Source organism: Mangifera indica, chromosome 1 (genome assembly GCF_011075055.1).
Source record: "Mangifera indica cultivar Alphonso chromosome 1, CATAS_Mindica_2.1, whole genome shotgun sequence".
Taxonomy (NCBI): domain Eukaryota; kingdom Viridiplantae; phylum Streptophyta; class Magnoliopsida; order Sapindales; family Anacardiaceae; genus Mangifera; species Mangifera indica.
In genome coordinates, this window is record NC_058137.1 from 16,725,696 (window position 1) to 16,750,051 (window position 24,356).

General features: G+C 32.0%; 1 protein-coding gene across 2 annotated transcripts; it reads right to left on the reverse strand.

Moving 5' to 3' along the window:
• Nucleotides 1–7,425: 7,425 nt before the first annotated feature.
• On the reverse strand, nt 7,426–14,327 carry LOC123221920 (DNA (cytosine-5)-methyltransferase 1-like). 2 transcript variants are annotated; one of them, XM_044644913.1, is made up of 13 exons: nt 14,201–14,327; nt 13,958–14,048; nt 12,015–13,494; nt 10,178–11,684; nt 9,908–10,072; nt 9,565–9,766; nt 9,363–9,474; nt 9,118–9,265; nt 8,827–9,024; nt 8,433–8,711; nt 8,162–8,323; nt 7,855–8,073; nt 7,426–7,760 (listed from the first exon to the last, which is right to left on the reverse strand). In XM_044644913.1, exons 2-13 carry the CDS (start codon nt 14,019–14,021, stop codon nt 7,623–7,625), a joined length of 4,674 nt encoding a protein of 1,557 aa, XP_044500848.1. In that variant the 5' UTR covers nt 14,022–14,048; nt 14,201–14,327; the 3' UTR covers nt 7,426–7,622. The 2 variants fall into 2 exon arrangements, with proteins under 2 accessions (XP_044500848.1, XP_044500839.1); XM_044644904.1 differs by having other exon boundaries at nt 13,958–14,318.
• Nucleotides 14,328–24,356: the final 10,029 nt, after the last annotated feature.

Below are 24,356 nucleotides of genomic sequence, written 5' to 3' on the forward strand. Positions count from 1 at the left end.
CAAAGCTTGGAATAATGATATAGAAAACACCTACCATGTAATCTAGTCAAACATTTCCCTTTGGTACATACTATTCCACACCTCCATCCCTCTTGCTTAAAGAGCCACAAAACCTATCAACCTCCAAAATTGAAGATTTCTATGCCTTGTTGGTAGTTCTCATCTTTTCACTACCATGGATACAAGTGCTAAAAAAAAAACCAAACACTTCAAAACCCCAAAAGGACAAAGGAAAGCAATAATTGTTTCCTTTGCTCCAATAATATCACCAATACCATAATCCTCTATTTTCTACCATTAGAGACTTATCCTACCTAACATGCCATTTTTGATAATTCTCTTAGTGATTATCTTACCACACAGGTCACATAAACCAGATCTAAAGACATATCCAATTCTGACAATAAAAAGGATTTTGATAAAGCTTTTGACAAGATAAGTAATTTAGAGTCTTCTTTAGAATCTTCAACAGGTTCTCCCAAACGTAAAGATCTCCATCACATTCCACCTCAGTTTTTTAATCAAGACGGTAGCTCAAACTATTTGTTTACTATTTTTGGGTCAATGCCACCAGATTATTTTGCTGGAGAATATTCTAAAGAAACATCCAAACAAAGTTTTAAAAATGACCCTTTATTTCCTCCAAAAGAAGAAGTCCATTTCGACATAGACTAAAAACCTTATTGTGACAATCTTTTAAGAACTAGGCATACGCTTGTTCCAAATGGAAGTTTGATGTTCCACTACTTCACTTTTGATGATGTTTCTATACCTCAGCAAAGGAATCATATTCATGAGATGATAGTTTAGCTCAACACAAAAATGCTTAAGCCTAATGCCACCATTCACCAGGTTTTATGTAATTTTATTACCTATTTTATGAGTGATTTATAAGAATAGTGAATCGCTCTCAATGAATACAAATAGTTACAACTACTAGAAATCCCTTATGTAGATCAATTCATGTTCCATATCTACATAGAATTTATGAGAAGCCCAAAGCACATTATAGATCAAGCTTGACAAAAGGTTTTTGTGTTGAAATGTTGCTCTTTCATTGCTAAAGACTTAGAAAGACATTTCAAGAAAGTTCGAGCTAGATTTTATATTTTCAAAGGAGTTGATGATCCTAATCTGAAGCGAGCATACCTCAACCAACTTCTAAATCCTTTTGGTAGTGAGACACTCAAATATCTAGAATTTTTGGACAAATCATTTGCTCAAATCTCTCTTAGAGATCTATATCAGCTTGCTCTTAGACATCTCCAAAGATTATGTAACAAGTCAATGTTTTTACAAAATGTGGAAAAATTGAGAAAAACTTTGGGCAAAACTTGTGATCGTCCAGACTTACAAATCAAATGTTCTAACAAAGATGTCTACTATGATTATAGCTTTAAAAAGAAAAAACATCATAGGAGATACCATCCAAAGCATAGGCACCATTAGCGACAACCTAATCGCTCCCAAAAACAAAATTTTTTTCGAAGAAAGTAGTCACATGAAAGTATAATAGATACTTTATCTATAACAAAAAGGGACATTTTTCAAAAAATTGTCCATAGAAAAAAAGAAAGATAGTCAACATATTTCACAAATTGTTGATTTAAAATCACATGATATGAAATCCTTCTTCTTTAAAACTAAATCAAAACACTCAGATCTTGATTTTATACTACAAGAGTCAGATTCAGACATTGATTATGATCCAGTAGAATCATACGGAGTTTTAGCACTCCCTATTCATCATTCCATGCAAATAACCTAACCATTGGTTTAATTAAATCTCTTCTCACATCAGTATGATAGGCTAGTCAAAGTCGTGACACTTATTGACACTAATACTGCCTTATCAATTGTTAAGCCATTGACACTTTTGCCAACATGTTGGAAACCTCACAAAAAAGTTTTTCAAAGCTGTTAATGGAGAAATATTTTCTACCAATGTTATCTGCAAAATAGTTAGAATCCAAGTCTTTCCAAATGTCTTTTTATTGCATAAATTTTTTGCTTGAGACTTACTAGGAAAAGATGCAATTATTGGATTTCATCTAATTCAAAAATTTTTGGAGAAAGATTTTCTTGCAATCAAATGGCTTACAATATTCTCAACATTTTCTTCCATGGAGCTGAATCCTAAATTATTTTGTGATTTCTCCAATGAAAGCCATACAACAACAAATCATTGAAGAATCATGTGCACAATCGCATTGAGCATTTCTTCTTGAATGTTCACAACCTTTATGGACCAAACTAGAATTCTTTGTAACTCTTCCCTTTAAAAGAAATAAAGATATTAACCCTACCAAAGCTAGTCACCTACTTAAACAAGTCAAAGTAGAACTTTGTTAGCTCTAAGATGAGAAGCTCATTGAGCATACCCAATCTCCTTGAGCATATGCTACTTTTTACATTAACAAAAGAGTTGAACAAATTAGAGGAAAAATAAGGCTTGTCATCAATTATAAACCTCTCAACTTTTTTCTACAAGAAGTTTTCCTTACCAAACAAATAATTGTTTTTTGCCAACCTCGCAAAGTTTGACCATAAGGCAAGATTTTGGCAATTGGGAGTCCATCTTGATGATAGATACAATACAACATTCAGTCTTCCTGGTCACAATTATCAATGGACAGTAATGTCATTTGGGCTTAAAACTGCTCCATCCTTGTTCCAAAAAGCAATAACTAAAGTTTCTCAACTCATCCCACAAGCAAGTACAACAATTCTTAGGCACAATAAATTATGTCTCTAAATTTGTTACAAACCTTGATGATTTTACCAAACCACTTTATCAAATGCTAAAGAAAAATCATCCAGTTTGGTCAAAATCACAAACCAATGCTGTCAAAACTCTTAAAACCATAATACCAAAAATTTCTCCCCTCCATATCCCATCAACAGGAACTTGAATTTTAAAGACAAATGCCAATAATGATTTTTGGTCAACAATGTTAATTGAAGATTTCAATTGCAGTAGAAAGATTTGTGGATATAAAAGTGGACAATTTAAACCATCAAAGCAAAATTACCATACCACTTTTAAGGAAGTTTCAGCAATCAAATGAGGGATTGAAAATTTTTGAATTTCATTTGGTTGTTCATCACTTCATAGTAGAAATGGATATGACATTGCTAGAACCTAAATCCAAGAGTCTTCCTAATTCTCAATAATTAGGTAGAGTTAATGGTTCTCCTAATACTCATTCAAAGTTCAACACATTAAAGGATGTAACAACGTCATTTCTGACTTTCTTTTTAAGCCGCCAAAAATCTCTATAAATACCAACCAAAGATCCCTCAAGTTGATCACTTTCTCCTTAATTGTTATTTTTATGATACTGCAATTCCCGAGTTTCCTTTTTTCTACCTAACATTACCACCCTCAACTCTAGACTTGCCTCTTGAATTTCTAACCATTTACCACTAACTTCTTTATTATGAAACTAAAACCTTCCACCATCTAATGCTTCAATACCAAGAAAAAGACATTGAAGAAACAGGATCCTATACTCTAGGAGAATTAGGAATCCATCCTAATTTCCATTATCTAACCCAATTTTCAATCACAAATGTCCACAGAGAGTTTACGTGTTCTTATGGTATTTATAGATAAAATATGCTATTATCATAGAATTTCCAGTCCTAGATATGATCAAATGGTTCAGACAAATGGAAACAGGATTATACTCTCCAGAGTTGCTTCTGTTCCAGGTATTTTTGCAATGTTTCTATCCATTCCCATGGTGGATCTACATTTTTTACTAATGCCATTTGGAACACCAATCCTTTCAAAGGACTCAAAAGGAACAATATTTAATTATGTTTTTTTACCAGAAAGGTACAAGTTCTTAGGAATCATTGCAAGATTATTTGAAACAAATGTGCAAAGATATGCTCATCTCCTTTATAGTCTCTAGAAGGCCAGATCAAATTATTCTCAAGAATATAGAAATTTTGAAACAAAAATTTTAGAAGTCAATGCTATTATCCCTCCATATGTATGGCCAGCTCTATAAGATGACGTCCCATGAGAAACTTATCCATTAGAATATAGTCAAAGCATCACTTCTGCAAAAATTTTTTTTTTTGAAAGAATCAATTTTCAAAACAGGCCTAAAAAAAAGGTGTTTCAAACCAATGAAGATAAAGATGTTATGCCTAAAAAAAAGAAAATTTCCTCATTTTTCTCATGTTTATCTTAACGTTCACCTAGTTGACAAACCCAAGATCATCCTCCCACTATTGAAGATTCCAACGTTCCTACTTTTTACTCATAGGAATGCCTACACACCCTAGATGTACAACTTCTTTCAAGAATCCCAAGACATGTGCTCTCTAGACCTTAACTTTGAAAAGAATCTTGATGAAATCCTTTGGCAAGCTAAGATGGACACATACTAAGTAGAGCACAAACCTCATAATCGAGGATCCAATGCATCATTGCCCATATCACTTTGAATACTTCACAAACTCCATTACCCAGTCTAAATGATTGTCCTTAAAGTTTATATAATTGTCCTATATGTCCTTAAAGTCTATATGATTGTCTTTAAAGTTTGTATTATTGTCTTGTATGTCTTTAAAAGTTCGTGTAATGATGTTTGTAAATGACGATTATAATAACGTCACTAGTTTGGCTTGTATCTATAAAAGAGTCTTCCTTTTTTAGAGAAGGCACAATCAAAAAATAAAGGGAAAAAAACCTTTCTAAAATGTCTCCTCCGTTATCTGAGTAAATTTTCAATCTCTAACAGATTAACTTATGTCCTAGTATTGGTTACCGTTGGAAACTTTGATTCAAAAGTATGGTATATGCTTGCCTTAACAAGATCCTATACATTAGAAACTAATTCAAGGTTGTCCTAGATCCCATAAAAGGTCAAGTGACATTAGACCAAAAAGGAACTAAAAGCCTAGAAATTGAGTGAGTTAGAAGCACTCTGTTCATACCTGGTCTTACCGGTTATTCCTATTTCTCCCTAGACATACTTTTGTTTCTAGTTTGACCTTAATGAACTCTGTTCATACCATCCATGATTTGTTTAACTTATAATGTACCTAATTATTATTTCTTTTAGGAAAGAGAATTAATCTAAATTCATGCATCAAATTAGGCCAAGTTACAATAATTTGAATTTCGTTTTTGAAAAGTTTAAAGCTTAATCATTGTCAAATGATAATTACTTGTACTATTTTGAGTTGTTCAATTGATGAGATATTTAACTCATCATTTGAATTATTTCAAATTAGTTCAATTGATTGAGTTTAATCAATTTCAAATCATTGCAACACTTTTCATATCTATGATATGATGTGTCATGCATTAGTAATTATCTCATATGATGTGTCAAGCATGGTACATTTCTAAATAATTAAAGTAATGGGAGTAATTATTATTTGAATTTGATTAATAGATGAATGTACATGTGTCAATATGGTAGAAAGTTTTGTTCCTATCTGAAATAAAGTTCAAATGATTGGAACTTGAACATTCAATGTAAATGGATTGGCCTTTGGGTGCTAGATACTTTTGGAAATTATCGAAGTTTTTTTTCTTTTTTTTTTCTTTAAGGGGTTATTGGTGGATTCAATCTAAGTGTAATTTGAACAATGGTATATTAGAGTTCAATTTAGATGTAACTCATATTCGGTTTGAATCAAGCTTGATATATTTAAATTTGATCTGAGCTCAGATTAGCTAATTATTTAGACTAGTTCTATTTTTACTATAGTTGAGGCTTTTTCTATTGAGATAATTCTAAACCTTGTAGGTTTTTCAATTAAGTCTAAATAAACATTTTTCTTTATCGAAGTTCAAATAAAGATTCAAGTCAATCCAATCCAAACGAGAAAAGCTTAATTTGAATTTGGCTTATTTACAAAAAACAAGGACAACATAAGAATCACACTCAAATGAAGCTTGATTTATTCGACCTTAACCCAAGGATTTTCAGTTTGAATTGTGAGTCAAAACTGAGTTAACTTGAATCCATTCTTAAAAGGTTTGATAATCAAGGGGGATTTTAGTAATTTCTAAAATCCTTAACCTTATTTGAAAGTTTTATGATTTCTTCCTTGGAAACCTGAATCTTCTTCTAATATCTTCCAAGTCTCTTCTCACAATCATAAATCAATTCTATTTAAAGGTAGCAAGGAGATCAGATTGCCCCGTTGCTCAACATAAGCTCTCCTTTTTTGGTCCGACCTATGAGAACACAATCTGTTATTGTAATAAATTGTGTCAAACCTGTAGGCATTCCAAGCCAAACCCCAACTTAAAAATTAGGCCTATTGACCAATTCAATATGACTCACTATTGTAGCGAGTTGTAAAAAAATTTTAAAAATTAAAAATTTTGATCTAGCCAATAGTCATTCAAAGAAAATTATTTTTTTAAAAAAAAATTCTATATAAACTCTCCCCTTTCCCCTTCTCTACATTTTCTTTCATCTTCTCAATGTCAAACCCTTTCAATCAATTTTTACTTCTTCTAACAACTTAGTTTCCATTTATTTCAAAATTTTGCATTTTTTTCAATTATTTTCCTCTTAAATTTTTTTATAATAAAAAAATTTAATATATTATAAACAAAAAAGATATTCAAACAATTAAGACGAATTCATTTTTATAGACTCAAATGAGAAGGAATGGATTCAATGTAAATATTATAAGAGAGATCTTGTAAAAATAAGAGTGAAATCAAGCATTTCATTCTATACATCATTACAAAAATGCTCTCATTTTGAGAAATTTAAGTAAAATATTAGTTGGAGCAAAAATCAGAAATGACATTATCCTCTTTTCTTTATCTACTACCCCACTTAGATTTTTCAAATTAAAACGTCTTTATAATAATATATGAGAGTGAAAGGTATGATTTCACTTTTTACTTATTCTTATAAAATTTCTCTTACAATGTTTATATTGTACCTATTCTTTCTCATTTTAGTCTACAAAGGTAAATTCATTCCAATTATGTGAACACTTTTTTTCATTTGAAATATATTAAGTTTATTTATTATCAAAGTATTTAAAAGATTCAAAAAAATCATTAAAACAAAATAAAAACTAAATTGTTGAACATAAATAAAATTTGATGGAGTTTGCAAAAATAATTAGAATACAAATATAAGTAATAAAAATACTCAAATGATTTTAATATAATAATTCACAAACAAAAAGGTCCTAAATATTGGAAAGTTAGATCTTCTTTAATGCATATTTTAGAACCTATAAAAAAATTTCTACTGATTAATATTCTACCATTTATTATCTTACAATTTGCTTCGTAGTTTTTGAAATATATTCAATTTATGGTCAAATATGGAAACAATATAAATACATCAGAGTCACATTTAGGAGTTATTAATTAGTACTTGGAAGCTTGATCACATTTCCATTGCCGAGAAAACTAGAAGAAAAGAATGAGAATTTGAAATCATATTATATTCTGATGATTCAAATAATTTCTGTAAATATTGAAAAATAGTTGTTATCCCCACTCAGGATTTCAAATCTCTCTTAGCTGCTTTTCAACATAAAAAGAGCAAGTTCACAGATCACCTGCTTTATCCACAATTTCTGACCGCAATAAAATTATAATACATATCCGAACCCTGCTATTTAGACCTCTTACTGTCAACTGCTTCCCTGAGTTTCCTTCCCAATGCAAATGCCAAAGGAGGTGGAACAGCATTCCCAATTTGACGGTGTTTGTGTTGAATGTTACCAGCAAATTGATAGCTATCTGGGAAACCCTGCATTAAAAGATGAAGAGTAATGCCTATCTCCACCAAACTAGAACCTATTGAGCGAAGTGGTAAGCAAATTATGATATTGGTGGTAACTTACTTGGGAACGAGCACACTCTCGAACTGTAAGAATCCTGTCCTGATCAGGGTGAAAGCACATACCCACCTTGCCCATGGGTTGAGGATCAGTAATGGAAGTAGGGAAGTTCCCTTCCCAATCCAACCTTCCAAAAAGCCCCTTCCATTGATTGTGCCGTTTGGCCGTGTTCGGAAGGCACCATGGTATTAAATCTACTAGTTGCCCAGTGGACAATTTAACCTGGATTTAGTCAATATAATTAATAATATCTACTAGCCAGAAGTAGCTTAAATAATGTCTCATCTAACTCAAATATCTCTGTTGGTACCTTTTCATCAGGAAGGTCATGCCAATCAGCACCTGGCCGCTTTGGAATCTTCTTACATCGGATGAGATTCAGCTCATTCATTTCTTTTGATATATGATCAGTCAAGACAGTCGTATTCCCTCGAATTTTCTTTTGGAACCATGAAACAGGATCATTTTGGTACTGTGAAGCACAAAGTTGGAAATAAGATGCCTCACTAGTTGTACAATTAACATTATTTGGTATACAATATGAATGAATCCTCAAAAAACATAACTGAGTTTGATACTACCTCCATATTTGTCTTAGAAGCTCCATTCCCTACTACAGGCAGATCCCCAATCGTATCTCTTACTGTAATTGCACGGAAAGGAGCTCCATTTGAAGTACTCCGAACAGCAGCATATTGTGAATTTTCTGATAATGTTATTTTCAACTCAGGGGCAGCAAAGACATGCATTGGCTCTGGCCATTCTGGGAGAATCTCTTGGGGTGCAGCTGCCCAAATGAACACTCGCTTTCGTGACTGAGAAACTCCATAGGCTCCAGCTTCCAAAATACCAAACCTCACCTGAACTCAAGTACGGTTATTTTTACGCATGCAATTAGTGCATATTTGTACATCTCAAAATACAAGATATGGAACTTCATGGCTATTATTTTTCTTCAGAGTGCAGTAACAATACCTGATAACCCATTTCAAGTAGTGAAGTCAATGTCAAACGGAATGTCTGTCCTTTATTGAAAGAAACAAAGTTCCTCACATTCTCTAGAAGGAAATACCTTGGACGAAAGTAATCAGCAAAGGACAAAAATGCTAAGATCATCTCACACTGAACTTTACTCCAAGTGCTTTGGTTAAACCTATTCATTCCAGAAAAACCCTGGAAAAAAAAACATAGATATTCTCCTACTGAGTAGTTCCATGAATTATTCAAGACAGTTAATAATAGAGGTAAGAGATAAAGCCTTATTACCTGGCATGGGGGGCCACCATTAATGAAATCCACTTGCCCTGGTAGTGGTAAATCACTAATCACCTTCTCATCAAGTGATGCAGCCAATTCAGCAGCCTCAGAAGTTGATATGCAGTCATCTGCATCCCTGCACTTCTCCATCACAGCCCTGCAATAAATACCATCAAGAAGTTAGTCATATCAATATATAAATATATATTTTAAGAAAAAAGGATGGGCATACCCAACCAAGTGTAACTACTCACTTAAGAATCACATTGCAGTTATTGATAAACATCAATGACTCTGGATGATTGAGTTTAAATGCTTCTCCAGCAGGCTCTTCATATTCAATAGACCACTTGGTCAATGACACACCTGTAGTACTCATCAAGTGCTTCAGAAATAGGTGTGATCAAATACATGAAGGTAATAGAAAATAAACAGAACAGAAAATAATGGGTATACCAGATTGTTTCAATCCCTCCGATAAACCACCACAGCCTGCAAAAATATCTAATGTGGCCAAACGACCTTGCTCAGATGCTTGTACTTGTTTCTCAACTTCTAAATCATCTTCTCCCTCTTTACACTTTCCCTTCTTCTTTCTAGATGCAGCTTCACTAGCAGAATTTCCAGTTGAGAACCTTGATTTGATATGCACTGGTAACTGTCCAAAAAAGAATTTCAAAGAAATTCAGGTTCAGCTGAACAAAACTTCCTTACATGCAACTGGAAATGGTCCAAGAGAACCAGTTTAAATAATTTATACACTTTGATGAATTTCCAAAGGATGTAGAAAGCAAACTACCAAATTGAGGGACCCTTTCAAAGGATCATACAGATGTTCACAGAAGAATATATGCTGAAAGATCGCAGAAGCATCACAAACAGGAATATCGTTCTTCTTCCTGACTTCACATTTCCCTTCAATTGCCTCAACAGGAATAACCAGTGTTTCTTCACTGTAATAGACCTGAAATCAAGCCATAAGATATATATAATAGGCTTTTCACAAGAGAGTTAAACTCAAACAAAAGAATGACAACAGAGACATGCAGACTTCTTTTCTTCATCGTACCTCTCGAATATCAGAACTGTATGCTCTCTCAGCTGAAATGTCCTCAGGTCGGTAAAATCTTTTCACTTTAATCTGGGTAGATTCCTTTACAGCTTGTTTGTGTTCATTTGGAACAATGATCTCCAGCACTTGGCACACAACATAAGCCTTCAATCCAACATTCCTCCCCCCCTTGAAAGTTTCACTCTCTACCTTGTCAAATTCAAAGTACTGGGGGCTTGCATAGATGTAATCATGAACAGAGTATTCAACCGTTCTGTAAACAAAACTAGTCTTAGATGAACTCACATTAAATATTTCCTTCTCATTTTCAGCTTCCACTATGCTACAAGCATGACAGGAACCCAAACCAAGACCCATACTATCAAGAGGAAGACTAAAGAAAGCTCCCTTCTCAGGCCAATACAAACTCTTACAGTAATATTCTGTTGGCAACCCTTTCTTCTTCCTGTCCTCCGCTCTTGCTCTATCAATCTTATCAGCATTAGCATTATCTTTCCGATGCTGATGCCCCCAAGGCACTGACCGAATATCCACAACAACTGTCTCTTTAATATCCTCCAATTCATAGTCCATGCACTCATTTGTTAAAAAGACCTCTCTTTCATTAGCCGTGTTGCCAAGAACAGTAAGACATCCTGTCTTCATCATTCTTCCATGAAACATTTTGCTTCCATTACGGGTTTCATACATATATTCCACAAAATAAATGACAGAAAGGCTATCTATTTCATCTTCTTCCACAACAACAGCACCTCCCACAGCAATCACTTCTCCATGAACAATTGCTTGTTTATAAAGAACGTTACCTGAACTTGTTTTGTTCATAGGCTCCCCATTCCATCTTATTTCCTTCTTTGTAGAGTGAGATTTGGTTTTCCTTGACACTGAGCTAGATTTAGGTGTTTCCTCTGATATTAATTTCTCCTCTTCAACATAATCTTCTTCATTTTCCTCTTGCTCCTCCACTTCTTCCTCCTCTTTCAATTCACAAACAGTATTCTCCTTCACATCTTCTGGTGAGTAATTTGAATAATAATCTCCCCAAATTCTGTTGATAAGCTTTGTAGTTGTTGCCTGCATAACCTTCCTGTTAGACACTATAGGTGACATAGCTGCTCTAGGGTTCAAATTCCGTTCATTCTTTTGAACAACTTTCTTTTTCTTCACCAACCATTTAGTATGGTGTCTCTCCTCCATTTTGTTTGCAAGACCAATAACAAATGCACATTTTTTGACCTGCTCATCTGGAAATTCAGCAAAAAGTTGTAGAATAATCTGCCCATGCACAACCACATATCTCTCAACGGCTGCAGGATCAGAAGAAATGTACGCTTGATGATCCTTTTTAAATTCAGATACCCTCTTAATAACATCTGTAAAAGAAAGCCTTGAGACTCGGCTTTGCTCCTTCAGCATTGTGATTATGCTTATTGCAACTCTTGCTGTTTTAAGAACTGGTTCATACCAAGGTGCATACTGCTTCGACGGCTTGCCAAGTCTATACCTGAAATATAAAGACAGATTGCACTTTTCATTATCATAAAATTCACAATTAAATCATGAATATCTTGGTCACTGTCAATATTCATCAATAATTGCTAATATTTTGAAATAGTGCTTCCTAGCACCTTCTGACTATGCGGTTGTATTGTTGACCTCATGAACTTTTTTGTCTTTTATCAAATTACTATGCATGATTTGGGCCGTCAAAGTTTCTCTTTGCGAAGTTATATATAAGATTTTGACCTGACAACACTCTCAGTAACTTTAACCAAGGAGATTTAAGAAAAAAAAGCTTCTGTTAGACACTCAGGTAAGAAAGCTTGCACATTACCAGGCCATATCTGTCCGAATAGATATGAAAATCATCGATGATCCAAATTCAATCATCCATTCCTTTATTGCACTCAGATAAATTGGAATGCCATCAACTCCCAGTGCCGCCGAACCCCCAGAAGAAGACTGGCTAGAATCCATATCAAGACAGAACCCACTTCCATCATCAGAAGTCATAGTTCCTGACCCAAATATGGTGACATCAATGTCTGCACAAGGTTTCATTGGAAGCAGCTCCAAAGAAATCAACCTTGAGTCTGAATTATAAAGTGACCAGTTATGAAGCATGCTTCGTGGAAGTTCATCACTGTAACACATATCAACATCACTATCAAAGATAATAAGCTCATCAGTTTCTTCATGAAAATTCTTGTAATATGCTGGGAGAGGGTAATCATTGGCAATCTCATCTTCATTGATTTTGATGTAGAATTTGTTTGAGCCAGAAGCAGAAGCCTGTGATTTTTTGTGCTTCTTTGATTGCCAGAATTCTTCTTCTTGCAAAAGTCTTGCTAACTTTGCATCATCATCCTCAGTTGCATCCATTTTGCTCTCTTCACCTCCAATTTTTGGACCAATGGTCAAATTCCCATCTGAAGATCCAGATTTCTCTAGCATAAACTTTTCATGCATGTTACTCTCATCTCTTAAGGCAACAAGAACAGGCAACTCTCCAAATTTCTGATCACTATTCTTTGAAGTCTCATCCAATCCTATCAGTTGATTATAAATAAATTCACCCTGAGATATAATAAAATCCTTGATAGACAGCCCCCCAGAAAAGCACTTGCTTCCACTCATTGCTCGAACCACCCCAGCAAGCAACTCATCAAGAGTACAATCAGAGTTCCCACCAGAAGCTTTTGACAATTTTTTGTAAACCTCTATACAAGCCCTTGCTTTTTCAAAGAAATGGTCATAGAACTTCTTGTAACTACCAGTTGGTTTAAGGCAATCATAATCTGCAATATCAGTAGAAAGCCATATCACAGGAGAACCATCTTCATAACCAGAGATGTTCCATGATTCTATCCGTCCAAAGCCTTCACATCTAACACCCTTCTCTTTTTCTCTGTCAGAATTATCTTCCAAAGGCAATATAAGACCAGAGATAAACATATCATCAACTTCCAACATTTCAAGGGGCTGGGGTATGCCATCTGAATTATGCAAGATAAAATCAGTTAGCCTTCTGTTTGGACGCTCACCATCTTGCATGGCAGTTAGGCCTACAGCTACAATCTCTTCATCTGCAAACTGATCTTTCTTTGATTCAACAAGAAGAGACTTTTCAGATAAACGAACAGATTTCTCCTTGAAATCTGTACAAGCAGCAGCACGCTTTGGTCTTTTCCGAGAACCATCAATCTCTTCATTGCAATGTGACAAATTCCCTTTATTTTCTTTTGGGCTAGTTGTCAATTGCTTCTTGCGTTTAGGAGCGGCAGTTTTTTGTTTGCGTTTCTTATTCTTCATTTCTATCACGGAAGATAGTTGTTATGAGACAAAAAAATTGTCCGAAATGAATAATGATGCTTCACCAGTTATGAAAAAACCTACAATTAAACTAAAAATAACATGTCTAAAGAATACTAGTATGATAATGATCCCCTCAAACAAAAAAATGCTTAAAATAAAAACTCATAATAATATAATTTGCCTTCGAAAATCTTACTTAGAAATAGACAAGACGAAACCAAGGAAACACTCAGAACTCATAAATAAAAGCTCTAACGAAAATTTGTTCAATACAAAACAGAAGTTAGGTGACTAAAATTTTCACTTCAAGTAATCCAAAAGTTTATAAATCAAAACAAGGGTTTATGATCCACCGATACGTTCTTGAATCACAAAACAGTAAGATTCAGATTAATATTCAACAATCAATTACGACATTTCATCTTTTAACACAAGAAAAAAATCACTGAAAAAAACACCCACCTGAAGAATCAGCGGCAGCTATGTCTTCAGATATTGTGGAACCCAAAAGAGCGGCAGATCCCATTTCTATTCTAGTTTTAATTTTAGGGTTCTGCAATAAGATGGAGGAGAAAAGCTTTCAGAGATAAGTTGGAGGAGAGTTTGAATTTAAGTTAATAATACAACGAGTTGGGATCTCGAAATGCTTATTATCGAAAAGGTGAAATAAGAGAAGAGGGAAAAATTGTAAAGCGCGGCAACTACATTTTAGTTTTGTCGCAAAAGTTGCCGCCAATTGCCCTCTCCCTCTATTCTTTCGAAACCATTTCAATTTTCAAATGCTTTCAGTTACTGCTATGACTTATTTTTATCACTTCACTGCATCGTTTTGTTCTGTACGTTCTACCTTCGTCTCCTTTGGTTCTAGGCAGAGGTGTAAACGCCGTGCTGACGCCGGTGCGGCCCGTTATGCTGGTGGGCCAGGCCGTGCTTTAGTCCACTGTAGTGCGGGCTGAGTGGCCTGCTAGCATTTTTAATATTATGTCAAATTAATCGTGCATTTTTATTATTTATATTAGCATTCAAATTAAATGAAAATCTGGAATTTAGATAAATGGAAAAGAAAAAATTCATGTAAACACTCTTAAGTGGAACCTTCTATGAACAAATAAAAGTAAAGTCAAACTTCTTATTTCATATATCATTATAAAACACTCTGATTCGAAAAATCTTCGTAAAAGAGTAGATAAAATAAAAGTGGAAAGTGTCATTATTTTCTCTTATTTTATTTAAAATTTTCAAACAAGAGCATTTTTATAATAATATATAAGAATGAGAGATTTGATTTTACTTTTATTTATTCCAACAACATTTCTTTTATGATGTTTACATTAAGTCATTTTTTTCTCATTTAAGTCAGCTTAAATGAATTCATCTCAATCATTTAATTACTTTTTTATTTGAAAAATAACGAATTCTCCAAATTCTTATTGAAAACCATTTTAAAATAATCAAAATAATTAAACTCATTGAGAGTTCAAGTTAATGAAAAATATGGGAGCAAGGAAGGGAGGCCACATAGGAAATGCTTATTGAAAAAAAACTAAAGAAGTTTGGGTGCAAAACGCTTTATTATTTCAATAAAATTATGTGTACCTATTTTGGATACATAAATGTGTACACATTTATATGTGTCATCATATGATTGGATGATTTTGAATTAAGAATAAAACAATGACCAATTATATAATGACACATATGAGTGTGTATACATTTGTGTATCTAAAGTGGGTATACATAGTATTGCTCTTATCTTATCAATAAAACTATATGTACCTACTTTGGATACACAAATGTGTACACATTTATATGTGTCATCATATGATTGGATGATTTTGAATTAAAAATAAAACAATAACTAATTATATAATGAGACATATGAGTGTATATACATTTATGTATCTAAAGTGGGTATACATAAGGATGATGGACGATGTCGAAGTATGTAAGGACCCGCCTTGTATGCCAGCAGGACAAGGTCGCGCGAGCGAAGCCTGTTGGATTGCTCGAACCTTTTCACCAACGCGCCGGCTACTTTCTGTATGTTGATGAACGAACTGTTCATTATTTTTTGACATGTTACTATAGCAGTTTGTATCAGGCTGACCCACAAACTTGGTGAGACCGGTTTCCACATCCAGGCATGCTCTAGCCAATCCACAAACTTGACACACCCTACTACAATAGTGGGTTATGTTGCCTGTAGGTCAAGCTAAAAAGAGGGTCTTAGGCTAGATTTGTACCTGTCTGACCTCTCTCCACCTGTAGTTTTAGGTAATGTTTTTAAAACCATTAGAATGACTAGTTCAATTGAGAACAATCCACAATCCAATCAAATCTCATAAAATATATGGGTTGATTTAATATTCGATCAAAATCAACGAATCAATCAAAACCAATAATATAGTGTTTGTCTAAACTTTTACCCATTTTTTAGTTTTGCAAGAGTAGATAATAAAAAATCTAACTCATCACTTGATTAATGTGTCATCTCTCTCTTATATCTTGATCCTTTTGTTTTTTAATTTTTTTATACAGTTTTGCCTTTTTGTAACTTTTGTTTTATATATATTAAAGTGTTATTTTATCATAGATGAAAGTTAAAAAAATTAAAATTTAATCTTGAAATATCGATTTCAAATATAAAATTTAATGGTCTAATTACCTTCACTCATTTTATTTGATCACAAAGGAATCATGAAAGTCAGAACAAGCGCGAATTGTTTGATTAATATATTTGAATTTTTTTTGAGTTATTTTTATTTTAATAAATTCAAATTTATATTTCAAAAAATACAAATATACTTGGTTGCAATTAATAATGATACAAAATTGCTTTCAATGAACTTTATGTAATTTATGTTTAAAAAATGTGTTAAAAAGCTGATATTATTAAAAAAATTCATAATAATTTGATAATAGATTGAACTAGCTAGTTAAACTAATTAAACTATAAATCAATGAGATAAGTAGTTTGATCATCAGTTTGATTTTAAAAATATTGGTTTTAGGCCACATGTTTAGTATCATTACTCGACTTATAATTTAGTTGCCATACAAATGGGGTATAATATTTGTGTTATAATACATAAATAATACTATATATACAAATAAATTTTACTAACTTATCTATACGACATAATATAATATAAAATCACATGATTAAATATTTTTTTAAAATAAGAAAAAAAGTAAAAAATCACCTCATTCAATTATATATTATTATCTCAAAAAGTAAAAAGCATTTCATACATCAAAATGTAAATATAAATAACAAAGGAGCATATTTGTTTTTTTTTCCCCCACAAGGATTCCTCATGCCATGAAGTAGGAATTGGAAGATAGACTTTTCCCAACCCCCTATTCAGTGTGAACCAGAAATTAAGGTGGTCCAACTAACCTTTCCCAATTTCCATCTTTGTCTAATTAATTTTCACATATTTTTAAATGATTCGGTGAGCTTACTCATTGCCTGTAAGCATTACTTTTTCTATTTTGTGTAATTTCAATTAGAGAATTATATGATTTGGTAGCATGTTATTATTACTTATTAATTATAATCTGAATATCTAATTTGGTTTTATTGTTTACCTTGAAAAATGTCATAGATGGCCCATAAGGTTAGGTGACCCATAAAAGAAACTTTCATTTTATCTTTTAATTCATATATAAGAAAAGAGTAATTTTGTATATATAAATAATAAACATAAATTTGAGTATAAATAATTATATATTAATATATGAGTAATTGTTATTATATTTATATCACTTGTGGTTATATTATTATTTATTTATTTATAAAATTATATTTATTATTTGTGTATATAATTTTATTGATTAAAAAATATATCAGGTATTTAAATTACAATAAATTACATAAATGAAACAAAACATCATTTTCTTGTTAAATGTGGCCTCTTTCAGGAGCTGTAGAATACTTTCTATCTTCATCCTTCAATTTTGGACCACAAATTCTCAGTTGTTGAGGCAAGCCAGCCGGTATTGTGACCTTTCGAGGATAGTACAAGTGCAACTTGATGATGTAAGTGTCCCATTATAGACTTTACGATTAGTATCAATAAAAAATAAAAAAAGATTAACAGCAATTTTGAAAAAATAAATTTGGGGTGGGAGCCAAGATTCCTAACGTCTCCCCAAGATACTTCTTTTTACTTGAATAAGTGCACAAGGAAAGAGAGTCATTTTTCCTGAGTGTTATATTCTCGTATAAAGTAGAATATTCTATTAGGAATCCAATTATTATCTTAAAGAGGTGTTTGATTTGAATAATATTTTATTATCAAAATAAAAAAATTATCTTGAAGATAGATTACTTAGAAAATTATTGAGTATAAATGAGTACTATGTTTGATAAAATTTGATAGGTATAAATAATTATTGTATTTGGTTAAAGGTAATAAAAAATTACTAGTAAATTATTTTACTTAAATGTCTTTGAATATAATTATTTTTAAATATTTTTTATATTATTTGTCATATTAATTAAAAATAAATTTATTTTTATCTCAAAAAATTAATAAATAATAATATAATTATAATACTCTAAAGATTACCTCAGTAATCTTTAAACACCTAAGGTGAAGGTGGTAATCAGATTACCACCTATATTACTTCTCACGTTAGCATTGGTAATAGAAGATTACTGTAATATTTTATTACTGACAAACTAAATAAGAAAATAAAAGATAAATTATCAAGATAATCTTAAAAACTCTCAACCAAATGGCCCCTAAAGATATTTATCTGAAGTTATACCTTTTTGAAGACGTTTGTATTGTATCAACGACAATTAATAGCATACCATAGACCTATTTTTTTTACTATTGGACAGTACTATGTAAAAATTCTTTGGAGTTTTGTCTTTTCTTCACATTTATATTGTCCTACACTATAGTGAATATTATGATTAATTATCAAATCCTTGACTCCACTTCTGTAAATTATCTTGTGCAAATCTCTAAATTTCATACTTCAATTAGTGATAATAAATTTCATCAACAAACTTAAACGTGAAGATTTTGAAGCCAAAAATTGAGAATAGACGATAAAATGATTAAACATAGAGGAATGTTATCTGTTGTGAAACTCTCTAATTAATTATATACAAAAAAAAATTTATATGTATTCAATTTTGAGTATATAATTGATATCTTGATAATGTATCATTATATGATTAAGTCTTACTTTTTTCTTAATTCAAGATTACTCAATCACATAATAACATATTATCTATGTATACAATTATATATTTAAAACTGTGTATATATAGGTTTATATTTAGAAAATATCGTAGGATGTTTTGCAAAATGGTCGGAGATGACCTTTAAAACAACTAGACACAAGAAAATGCTCATACGTTTTCTATACTTCGAAACAATAAATAGTTTGCTTAAGAGTTAAGTTTTTTGGCAATTTTGGCTTATAAATCAAAGTTGGGAAAAAATATTTACAGATCCTAAAACATTGCTAAGATCTCTAGAAAATATAAAAACATAGAGATTTTTGCAACTTATATAATACATTATGAGGAATCAACCACAAGACAGACAAATGATATTTTTCTAATTTTGCTTTACTACTCTTCCTCTATTCAACTTGGTCATTACCATTGTTGTGAAAGGGGAGCTTGGTCTCCTTTCTAATTGTCATGCAAAGGTTCTACTATAAAAGCAACATTGGATATTCTTTCCAATCCTCAAGACAAATCTTGACCACTGCAGAAAGAGCTACACCTACTATCTTTAGTGAAAACACATGAAGTTGATCAACTAGGAATAAGGGCTCGACTCTGACAATTAAGTCTAATATGCTCGAGTTATTGGTATCAACCATTATAACATTAATGAACTTTCTCTTCTTGTGATGTGTACAAGAGATATGAGATAGTTCAAAATTCTGACAAGTGTAACTCATTTCACAAGTCAATAACCCATGTTTTCTGCCTATGAACCTCATATTTAGAGCATTGATTTGTTTGACAAACATGTTAGCCGATTTACAAACATGTTTAATTACCTAAAGGGAATAGGAAATACATACGACCATTAAAAAAAAAATTTAGTATGATTAATTACAACAAAAATAAAACAACTATAACTAATATAAATTATGAATTAGCCTTTGTTTTACCTACAACATTATATCTATTGTAAAACTAGCTTTGCAAGGTTCCCTATACAAAATTAAGAAGCATGGCAATCGAAAATCTACAAGCATTCTTGCCAATATATTAGAGGACTTTATGATATTGGTTGTCCTGATATTGTATCAAAGACCTCTAAAATGTGCATGTGTAAGTTTATGGTACCCAATGTTAGTCAAATAGCCAAATGCATTTGAGTTAACAATCTCTACATGGCTTCGTGAAAATATGAGGCATGATATGGCTTAATGACCTTTGTCCTTTTGTACCTAACACACATGTTGGCTTTCAAATGTTGGGCATAACATCCATGGTAGGCGTTTGGCAAAATATTGGCAACAACATCTACAATGGCAAGGTATTGATATAAAATAATTGACAACTTAGGAACGTCACCAATGCACTCGTGTATTTTGCCCATAAACAAAGTCAACGTGTCTGTTCTTCCTTTCCATCAACATCGAACACCAATGGATAATTACCATATTTTCCTACAACTATGAAAAGTGTCTTTTGGTACCTCCACTTTAAGAATGCACTAACAACATAAATCACTAGATGAACATACTCTCAAAATGCTTTACTAGAGCATCCCAAGGTGATAAAGAAAAACTTAAACTAATTTGAGTCATTGTGTTAGGGTTATGTAACTCAACGTTGTAATAATACTTGAGTAAAAGCATGAAGGACTCTTTTGGTGAACCTTTCAACTTATTTAAACCTTAGTTTTTTGCATGTCATTGTGATACCAACGGGTGTGTATTATAGTTAATATTGTAATTTCATATTAATTATTGATTTAAATAAGTATGATATGTATGCGATTTTTTAGTATAAAGCAAAAGAAGAGTTGAACGACTATTCCAAAGATCTAAACATGTGTTTTATGTCAGTTTGGTAGAATGACAAAGGTAATGACCTTCTAAGTTAATTACCAAAACAAAAAAAAAGTGACCATGTAAGTTTTTAAGGCTGAAAAGTTCGTTCCAAATAATAAAACACTTATTCCTATGGTTATCAAGTTAAAAACATTCTATAAAAGGAGGCTTGTTATTGACTTAATCACATATTTCTGACCCTGCTATAATTGTCTTATTCTTCACAATGACCATTGCAAGGTCATATCTAGAGGAGATTCAAGGCCAAGATCTAGTCTTCATTGAATTCAATGTAAGTTGGGATCTCCTTATTCTACTATACTTCGAGTTTAGATGTTATGCTATACACACACACACTCACATACATACATATGTATATATTGGTGTGATTAGATTATGGATTTTGATATTCTTTGTTGTAGAAGATGTATGGTGGAATTATTAAATTGAAAAATCTATTATATTGGCCATTTTATATTATGATATGTTGAATTTAAGGCCTTGCTCTAAAAATATCTTAAGTTTTAAGGATAAATGATGGTTAATTTGATTAATAGTTGATTAGTGGTTTGAGGTTTGGTTTTGAAATTAGTAAGGAAGTTGCAAAAATAATAGATCCATTAGAACAGATGCGATGGAATGCCTATACCAAAGATAGGAAATGTCGTTCCAAACAAAGATTAAGTTAATACAGATCACAATGGAATGTCTATTCCAAAGATAGGGATGATCATTAAATACATGTCGATTAAATTTTAATGAAATGTTTGTTCCAAAAATTAAAATAGTCGTTCAATAGTATTATAAACAATCAAGGATTCATGATGTAATAATGATAATTCCATTAGAGGAATGCTTGTTCCAAAGTTATGAACACGCGTTCTGATATGATCCATGGAAGACCAAAAATATGTGATCCAATAATGAAAGACTATGACAAGAGTGTGGTAGGTTGGATAGCACTGAAAACATTGAAGACATAAGCTAAAGCTAAGAAACATGATATGACAGTCAATGATAACATGGCAAATGACGTGGAGAGCATCAAACATATGGAAAATGATTTGACACATCTTTGGTGACGTTTTTACTTGTCAAAATATGATGTGACGGTCAATGATGACATAACAAATGACGTGAAAAGCATCAAACATATGAAAAATGATTTGGCATATCCTTGGTGACATTTTTACTTGTCAAAATATGAAGAGGAAGCTTGATTAGGTGAAAATTTATATGAAGAAAGCAAGAGAATTCAACTGAAGTTCAATTTCCTAGTATTTCTAGTTTTCTAATTATTTAGTAGTTTTATTTGTTTTAAGAGTCTTAGTTTTATTTTCTATAGAAATTATAATTACATTAGAATCATTATTTAAGATTATTATTATCTTATCTAGATTGAGATTATTATTATCCTAAAGTTAGAATTGTTATTATTCTAGAAATTATATTTGTTATTATCATATTTAGACTAGGGCTATAAATAATCATGTAACCTTGAGATAGATGATACACAATGGCCTAATAAAATTGTGAGATCTTTTTTTTTAGTTCTTTTGAGAACTCATGAATTTATCAAAAAAAATATTTTCTTGTGATGTTTAAATATGACTGATCACTCTATTTCTTTTCTATTCTAGAGTGTGACGTCAACTTATACATTTGGTTCATGTCAATTAAAGACATCGGGTCAATGGCTTTTTTATACCTTTAGTTCATGATTATCTATAATCATTGGGTCAAGGTTTTCTTTAATTTGAAACTGATTAGCTTTTCTGGGTTCTTAGTTTTCTCACTTGTTTGTAGGGTCTCATAGTTAATCTATGAGGTTCGCATCAGTTTGGTATCAGAGCCTAACTCTAAATTAGAAAAAAAGGGAAAAAAACGAAATAAAAAAAGAAAAAAGAGAAAAAGAGAAAAAATGAAATTAACAAAGGAAGGCACAAGGTGGTTTTCCAACCTGATGATTGGGTTTGGGTACACATGTAGAAGGAACAGTTTCCATCCCAACGCAAATCTAAGTTACATATGAGGGGTGATGGTTCATTTCAAATACTCGAGCGGATCAACGATAATGCCTATAGATTGGATCTTCCAAGTGAGTATAATATCAGTGCTACTTTTAATGTTTCTGACCTATCTCCTTTTGATGATGCAAATTTGAGGACAAATCCTTCTAAAAAAGGAGGGAATGATGAAGGCATCGTAGTAGCATCGAGCTATCAAGGAGATTTGCTACACATGTCAGTTGGGCCAATTATGAGGAGCAGAGCTAAAAAGATGCAACATACCTTAGTTGGGCTCGTGGAGGGCTTAGAGACTAAAATTAGTTTATTATTATGCAGTTTTTGTTTTACCAATTTTAGAATTTTTGGTTTTATTAATTTTGATCTTGTTTGTGATCGGGCTAGACTTTATTGAACCCAATTGACATATTTTCTTTTAATCTAATTAGCATTTTGGGTAGTTAATTAGGTAATGGGTTTGGGAAGTTTGGAAATCCATTGGGTCATCGGTAGTTTAGGGTTAAGTTGTCATTGTACTATAAAAACAAAACTTTCATGATGAATGAAGTTTTTTTTTTTTTGGCCGACTTTCATAATAGATTGCTTACTGTTGAGTTTACAATCTTTTAACTTATCAAGATTCGTCTTGTGGCATTCACCATTCACGATACCAAGGTTCGTTTGATTTCATATCGATTTTGGTCAAGGTTAATTATGTGACGAAACCAATTTAATCCTAGGGAAATATTTTCTTGAGTGTTGGGTCTTGTGTCAAATCATCAAGGTTAGAGTCACGTTCCATAGTAAGACGGTGCATGGTCGTTCCAAGTTCATGAACACCTGTTCTTATAAGTTATTTCATGAGTTTAAAAGAACAATATGAGTATGTAAGTATGATGCATGCCTAGTTAGTAAATAAAGTAAAGGCATGAGATATAAGTATTTAAGTCATATGTTGTGTGATCTATGATTTAATTATATATGATGTGAAAGCATAAATAAGCTACCTGAGATAAATTAATAAGGGTTTGAGCATAAGTTCATGATACATGAAAACATATCTAGTTTCTATGCATAAGATAAGTTAATTGTTAGAGTAAGTGCTTTAGAGTCAATCAATGAAGTTTATTTATGTAATTTCATCATAAGATGCATATATTTTATCATTAATAAAAGACACTACGTATGTTTTTGTATATATGTTTGATGAATAACCTTAGATTAATAACATTGTGACGAGGGGACCACTCTATAATTTGATTGTAAGAATCCTATAAGCACGTATCATGGCTAACTTAGAAATGTCTATAGCCTTAGTATTATTTTGACTAAAAGCATATATAAAATGGTAAGACTATCATAGTGTTGAACGACTCTACAAAAAAGATAGTAATAAATCTCATGTTTCGAGGTTGTTGGTGTCAAATTGGTACAATACACAAGTACATGTTAACTATAGGTCCATCGGATTGACCTACCAAGAGGATGCCATATAAATGGTAATCTTAGTTTTTGTGAAATAGATCTTCTAATAAACAGTGGTGCACGTGATCCTCGTACTTGATATAACCGAAACATTTTATGCACTAATTGACCTAGTTTGATACTAACTTAATGTAGCCTTTTTTAAGGGGTTATTGTAACACTCACAAGTACGTCTCGAGGGTAAAATAGTCTTTTTGCATAAGTATGATTGATGTGTGAATGGTTTAAAGTGAATTTAACGTTAAAGTATGAATTTTGGGGGACATATAGTAGTGTATGTGAAGGTCATGCCCGTATGTCACTACCACGTCAGTTAAATAATATGAGTT

What these genes read in the sequence shown, in the direction of transcription:
- LOC123221920 (XM_044644913.1), bottom strand. Translation starts at nt 14,021, where the DNA reads ATGGGATCTGCCGCTCTTTTGGGTTCCACAATATCTGAAGACATAGCT. An exon ending in AGCTGCCGCTGATTCTTCAG is followed by an intron (nt 13,495 to 13,957) that starts GTGGGTGTTTTT and finishes CTTCCGTGATAG; the next exon opens with AAATGAAGAATAAGAAACGC. An exon ending in GAGAGTGTGCTCGTTCCCAA is followed by an intron (nt 7,761 to 7,854) that starts GTAAGTTACCAC and finishes CTTTTAATGCAG; the next exon opens with GGTTTCCCAGATAGCTATCA.